At 39.2% G+C, this 7,699-nt stretch overlaps 1 protein-coding gene across 1 annotated transcript; it reads right to left on the reverse strand.

The window, feature by feature from the left end:
* Nucleotides 1–669: 669 nt before the first annotated feature.
* On the reverse strand, nucleotides 670–2,176 carry LOC141589678 (borneol dehydrogenase, mitochondrial-like). Its single transcript, XM_074410310.1, has 2 exons — nucleotides 1,853–2,176; nucleotides 670–1,131 (listed from the first exon to the last, which is right to left on the reverse strand). The coding sequence occupies exons 1-2, from the start codon at nucleotides 2,174–2,176 to the stop codon at nucleotides 670–672; spliced, it is 786 nt and encodes a 261-aa protein (XP_074266411.1).
* Between the last annotated feature and the right edge of the window lie 5,523 nt (nucleotides 2,177–7,699).

A 7,699-nucleotide genomic window follows, 5' to 3' on the forward strand; every position in this document is an offset into this window, starting at 1 on the left:
TTTCGGGTCAAGAAAGCTCGGATCATATTCGGGTCAGGTCGGGTTAATTTGGGTTTTCGGCTCACACTCGGGTGATGTAGTTCGGGTCACTTCGGATCTCGAGTCAACATTTTCGGATCGGGTTGCTTTTGCCAGGTCTAACGCCAATGATAATAACACAAAAATAATAGCAAAAACATAAATGATAACAATAATAAACATGCCCTTTTACGTCATTTGATCAAATATCAGCTACCTTTTCAGCTAGTTTCCAAACACTTTTAATAAAAATCAGCTACCTTATCAGCTCCTAATTTTCAGCTACCTTTTCAGCTACCTTATCAGGTTTCAAGTACCTTTTTAGGTTTCAGGTACCTTTTCAGCTAGTTTTGTCAAACAGAGCCTAACTGTGAGTTGGAGTCAATATTAGTAGACATAAACTTAAAAGTGTTTTTAACGGTAGTAAACTTTCTTTTTAATATTAAATTAAAAGTATTGTTAATTTATGCAAATAATTTTATTAAGACTATCTCTTTATAAATCAAATATAAAAAAAAAATCATGCTGTAGCACGGAATCTACAATAGTTATTTAACAACGGTAAAATCATTCATATACATATAACACTCACAAAAATGTCAATTGCAATTTACAAACAATAAATCTTAAAGATAATTACAACACCAATAACTACTTAGTATAATCATAAATGCAAAATCCAGTATTCATAATCGTAAATCCACCATCAACAATCAAATTATGACCACTAATAAACTTAGAATCATCACTTGCAAGGAACAAAGCCGCATTTGCAACATCTTCAACTTTGCATTTTTCACCTTTTATGTTCGAATAAAACGTTGGAAAATCTTCATCTTTTATATCATTAAGAAATGATCTAGTCATAGGAGTTGAAATTACGTGTGGTGCAACACAATTTACCCGAATACCGTAATTTCCAAGTTCTACTGCTGCATTTTTCATTAACCCTACTACTCCATGCTTTGAGACCGTATACCCGTATGTCGCTCCGCCTCCTATAATTGAGCATGTACTTGATGTTGTTATTATGCTGCCTTGTTTGGCCGGGATCATGACTCGGGCCGCATGTTTCGTGCCCAAGAATGTTCCGATAAGGTTCACGTTGATAACCTGATTAGCACAAATTGTTTTGTAAGACGAAAAATTCTCTCATAAGATTATATACTTAAAAATAAATTAATAGTATTTGTTCATATGTTTTGAAAGATAGTGACGATAACATCAAATTTACCAAAACATGTCGGTTTTTCTATCGCGCGCATGCCCTAACTAATCAGTTCATAGACTATACACCTGAGGTAGTACCTCTTATTGTTTATTTTCTGAGTTTTATTTTAAAGTTTTTTGAGTTCTGCATTAGTATAAAGTTTTTTAGCACATTTACTAAAACATTACACTAAAAAAAATATAATATTGCTCAAAAACTATATTTATAAATGGTAATATACTCAGAAAAAATGTGTATATGATCAAAAATTACAAGGCCAGAGGTACTACCTCAGATGCATAATCCTTTTTCTCCTAATTAAGGACACACGTTAATCAACTAATTAAAAAAAGTTTGTTGACAATATATGAATATATCTTGAAAAATTAATGTACAAACTCATATTTGTCATAACTAGTGAACTATTCTCAACAATTTTTCTATAATTAGCTTAAAAACCGATACATATATTATTATAACATATTAAAGGAAGTAGGTTATACGGATAACACAATTCTAGGTTAAACAATTCTAAATAGAGATAAAGTAACTAATTAATCGCTTCTAATGTTTTAGTTTCGTCCTACAATACGACGGTCGTCCATAAAAATGGGTAGTTATTACCTGCTCAAACTCCGACAAGGCGGTGTTGGTGATGTTGGGTTTAGGAGGACCTCCTATACCAGCATTGTTGTGCATGATGTCCAACTTCCCATATTGGGACATTGCATAGTCCACTGCCTTTTCAACATGGGCTTCATTTGTTACGTCGCAATGGACGAAGGTGGCCGATGGGCCGAGTTCTTTACAAATAGATTTGCCTAAATCGTCTTGGATGTCCGCAATCACGACTTTAGCTCCATGACTGGTGAAGAGCTTGGCTGTGTATTCACCAATTCCGCTTGCACCTCCGGTTATTATGGCCACTTTCCCTTCCAATCTAAGCATTTTATGGTTGTAAGAGTCAAGAGAGTATAAGAAAGTACTAATTAACGTCTCAAATAAAAACTCGCTTACTATAGATGTGTACTTTAATGTTTAGAGTAAGGCAATGGCCAGAAATAGACCTAACAAACGGGTCATTTGGTTCTTGTTTGGGTAATTTTTTGGATAGTGGATGAGATTGGATTATTTTGGATTTCGAGTCTACTTACAATATACTGTATTTGTTGGTAAGATAATTTGTGCTACCTGAGACAAGTAAAATTATACGGAGTAATATCCAAAATTAACATCCTACCTAAAATTGAGATTTGGTCAACCTGAGTTTCGGGTTATGTAGTATTCATTATTAGAGCTGACCAACAGCACGGGCCGACCTAGCCCGCCACACGGGCTCTTTCAGCACACAGCCAAGCCGGCTCGGCCAGACCTCCTCCCTTCTCTGGCCTGGTCCGGGTCACGAAACCCACCCTTGGCCCGTGTGAAGAAATCACATGTAGGTCTCGCACATCGGGGAAATAGAGAAGAGTAATCTAGCTTATAACCCATGGGGCTATTCCTCCCATCGCCAATTAGTTTTGGGTTGAAATCTCATTGGACTTGTAAAGTGGACATTCTCTTATCCTCGACGGCTACAGCCCAGGCCCATGTGCGATTAAATAGCCCGCCTATTTAGTAAAAATAAAAAATTTACACAGGCCTGCCAGCTCGGCCCGCCCTCCACTCACCACGGGCTTGGCCCAGGTCCAGCATACTCCCAGTCCGGCCAAGCCCGCCCCTCCTCCTGGCCGGTTCAAGGCCTAGCCAGGTGAGCCCGGCCCAACCCGAAACCCCCCCCCCTCCCCCCCAAAGACAGCTCTATTCATTATACAACTTCTGCTGACCGGGTCAACTTTATTAGATCGCAAATGTTTGCAAATATAATCGACAAGGGAGTATGGCCACATCAAATCAAATATGGACACCTATTGTTAATCTGGCAAATGTGAGTTTGTACATCTATTTTTCATTATTTATTCTTAACAAAGTTTCTCTAATTAACTTAGGGCACATGCCAGAAAACCCTTCATAATATCATAGGACAACATATATAGTCGGAATACAAGAGCTTAGACAAAATCCAATAACATCGATCGATAAGTCGATAATAATATAAGTCCATCCTAATATATAACTACGATTATTATTCTAACCAAATAAATGGGCTATTTAGTGATTTGCTCAAGTTTCTAAAAAATTGTACATGCAATGATGTAATACAAAAAATTAAGAATTGGAGAAATTAAATTACCTTCTGGCGGCAGCTGAAAGTATCGAAAAAACCATTTTTGTATGCTTTCGGAGATGAATGTACAACGTTTTACTCGTATTTGTTATCGTGTAGTGATAAATAACTACGGCCTACCACACACAATTTGTACTAAACAATAGGTGAAATACGAGTAAAACGATGTGAATGTACACAATAAAAGTTGATTAATTCCGTGTTGGATTTGGTCATTATTATGAAATTTTACAAGAATAAAATAAAATAGAAGATAATGACTTGATTTACAGGTAGCTAGTCACCCGAGTGCATTATGAGAAGATGAGGTTTATGTTAGGGAATCTAGGGTTTAGTAGTGACGGCTACATCACGACGGCTGTCTCTAGGATTTAGGTTTTCTGTAAGGTATTATAAATACCGTTCATTCTATCATTATCAACCTACAACTATTTTGCTGTCAAAAAAAAAAAAAAAAAAAAAACCTACAACTATTCAATAATACAATTTCCCTTCTATGCAATTCTTCCCCTCTCTATAATTCTACATGGTATCAGAGCCTCTTTCTTGAGGACTCTAAAAATCGCTTCCGCTTTCTGCCGGTGGGCGAAATTATATGGCGCTCACCGGCGGGATTTTCCAATCATTGATGATCACACACAAATTGCTTTTCTCGTTCAAAAACCAAAAAAAAAAAAAAGGAAAATGTGACGTCAGTACTCTCAAAATTCACAAACCACGCACCACATTAGAGTATATACTTCAAACTTGAATACGTTACTTTAATGAATGAGTGGTGGTATTGCGAGAGTTCAGATCTCATATTGTTTTAGCCTACATCCCCCAAAAGATCTATTTGATGTAATGAATCCGAAAAATAATTTCTTCCTTTCTCTTTGTATCTGATAAGTTTTCCAACTCATTCAAGGTGGTACAAAATTGACTGGCGAGTTACGCAATTAAAATCACCATGATGGTGGTTTAAATTTATTTGGAGTTCGAAAAAATCAACGTTCTCCAGATCTTTAAATTGACGGATAATTTTCCGTTTTATTGATATTTGTTAGGTTCGACTAGTGTTCCTACAAATTAACTCATATTCGACAAGTCCGAAAAACTTAACGTTCTTGTTCGAATAAATTTTCTGACGGGTCTTATACTCGTTTCTTACCTACCTTTGAAGACGAAGAAGATTCTTGAAGATCAAGAAGTTGAAGATCGAAGTTTTTTTATTCTGTATTTGTGCAAACTCATGGAAATTTTATCAAATTACCATGAGTTTGAGGGAGGATGTTAGGGAATCTAGGGTTTAGTAGTGACGGCTACATCACGACGGCTGTCTCTAGGATTTAGGTTTTCTGTAAGGTATTATAAATACCGTTCATTCTATCATTATCAACCTACAACTATTCAATAATACAATTTCCCTTCTATGCAATTCTTCCTCTCTCTATAATTCTACAGTTTATTATGAAAATAAATAAAGCTGAGATTATTATGAAAAGACCATTAATAATAGTTGGAGTTATTTCTATGATTTTTTTATTAACAGCTAAATAAGGTGTACTTAATACGAAGTAAGTATTTTTTTTTACATTAAACAAGCAAAACCTATGTAGAATTCGTTATTATTATTAGTAAATATTGTAAATATATTTAGTTTCCTAGTTTATTATATGGTTGATATGGAAATCCCGTAATTTCCGATATTGTAATTTGTACATTGTCTATATAATGGTAAATACGCAACCCTAATGATCAGGTAATTATAATCTAATATGGTATCAGGTTAGGTTTAGAACTAAAATCCTAAACAACCTCCAAACAGCCGCCTAAAAGCCGCCGCGTCTTTTTGCTCAGCCCCCCTCGACTTCCTCCCCGAGTCACCATGGCTGGCAACGACGCAATCCCTAATCCCAACCCTGCTCCGGCGAAACTTCATCCTGTCTACTCGGTGTCGAATATTCAGCACAAGGTCCGAGTTCTTGACGGTATCAAGGTCCTGTATTCCGCGTGGGTCAAGCTTTTCAAACTCCACGCTCGTGGGTATAAGGTGTTACATCACATCGATGAAACCCCTCCGCCGGCTGAAACCGCTGATACTTACAATGAATGGTGTGAAATCGACGCTCATGTCCTTCAATGGATATATGGTACTCTTAGCGACGATCTTCTCTCCCAGGTCCTTGAGGATGAATCTACTGCCCATGAAGCATGGGAACGAGTGAAAGTAATTTTCACGAACAACAAGGGTTCTCGGGCCGCTGCCCTTAAGAACGAATTTTCAAATCTCAAACTTGCTGCTATGCCGTCTCTCGAAGCCTATTGCCAACGCCTAAAAGACTTGGCCGGGCAATTGAAAGATGTCGATGCCCCTGTGTCGGATAAGCGTCTAGTTTTACAGCTAGTCCGTGGTTTGCCTAAAGAATACGACACTACTGCTGCGTACATTAATCAAACATTGCCCGATTTCGCTGCGGCGTGTAGCATGCTTGAGTTAGAACAGCAACGACAGGCTGTTCGCGATGACCCCGCTACTGCTTTGGTCGCTCCGTCGTCCCCTGGCCACGAGGCCCCTGACGAGGTCTCTGCCCCACCACGGTCCCGTCCCTCGGGTCGTAATAACAAGAACAACAACCGCTCCGGTGGTCGCTCTAGTAATCGAGGCCCTAATAGGTCTCAAAACAGTCCCTCTAACTGGACACGCATCCAGTGGTCACCACCGACATGGTCCTCTCCATGGCCTATGCCTCCTTGTCCTTACCCAACCCAACCCGGTTGGTCTTCCCCTTGGCAACCCTGGCAGACCCCGGCACCTGCTCGTGGGGGATCTTCCTCTCGCAAGCAGCCTCAGCAGTCTCCGCCTCAAGCTTTTGTGGCCGAGACCGAAGCACCACAGGTCACGGATATTGCTCAAGCGTTTCAGGCTATCTCTTTCAACCCCTCCGATGGTCAGTGGTATATGGATACGGGCGCGACATCGCACATAACAGCGGATGCAGGTACTCTTATTCCCTCCTCTAAAGTTTCTAATATTCAATCTATTTTTATCGGTGATGGTAAATCTATTCCAGTTCGGGGAACGGGAACCTCAAAAATAACAACCCAAAACCGCACCCTGCACCTTAATAATGTCCTTTATACGCCCAATATTATAAAGAATTTAGTTTCAGTCCGACAGCTTATTAAAGAAAATAACGTCTCCGTTGAATTTGACCCCCTTGGTTTTTCTGTGAAGGATGTCCAGACTGGGACGATGATTCTGAGGAGCAATAGCCATGGCGAGCTCTACCCCGTGTCATCATCCGTGTCGCCATCTCCATCTCAGCCTTTTGTCGGTCTTACCTCTACTACGTGGCACCATCGCCTCGGACATCCAAGCCCCGTAGTTTTAGGACGTATTACTTTTAAATCCTCTCATATTTGTAATAAGGAGTCTTCCTCCAAACTATGTCAGTCGTGTCAAATTAGTAAGCATCGTCGTCTTCCGTTTGTTGAGTCTATGTCGAACTCTTTAGCACCTTTTGATATAATTCATGCCGATTTATGGACCTCTCCAATTCATAGTCATACAGGTTATAAATACTACATTGTGCTTATTGATAATTTTACGCAATTTGTGTGGGTTTATCCTGTTAAATTTAAATCCGAAGTCTACATTAAATTTAATCATTTTCAAGCTTACGTCAAAACACAATTTAATTCCCAAATAAAATCATTCCAATGCGATCTCGGGCGTGAATTTGATAAAAATGAATTTCGCTCCTATGCTAATAAAAATGGTATGCTCTTTCGATTTTCGTGTCCACAAACTTCCCCACAAAATGGGAAATCGGAACGCATGATCCGTCGCTTAAATGAAATGGTCTTGGCCTTTCTTACCCACGCGTCACTTCCTCTTAAATATTGGGTAGATGCATTTCATACAGCCGCCTATCTCCACAACATTCTCCCATCTCGTCTCCTAAAATATCGCTCACCCACTTCCGCTCTTTTCCTTAAAGAACCTTCATACACTCATCTCCGTGTCTTCGGCTGCCTCTGTTTCCCAAATTTAAGTGCCAAACGACCTCATAAGCTCGCCCCTCGATCCGTCCCATGTGTCTTCCTTGGTTACCCAACTGAAAATCGTGGGTGTAAGTGTCTCTCTCTCGAGTCTAATAAAATAATCCTCTCTCGCCATGTTACCTTCGATGAGTCCGTGTTCCCGTTTGCGTCCTCCTTCACAGTGCAACCTAACACCTATGATTTTCTAAGTGTTGAAC

The sequence above is a fragment of the Silene latifolia genome, chromosome 7 (genome assembly GCF_048544455.1).
Source record: "Silene latifolia isolate original U9 population chromosome 7, ASM4854445v1, whole genome shotgun sequence".
In the NCBI taxonomy this organism is placed as follows: Eukaryota; Viridiplantae; Streptophyta; class Magnoliopsida; order Caryophyllales; family Caryophyllaceae; genus Silene; species Silene latifolia.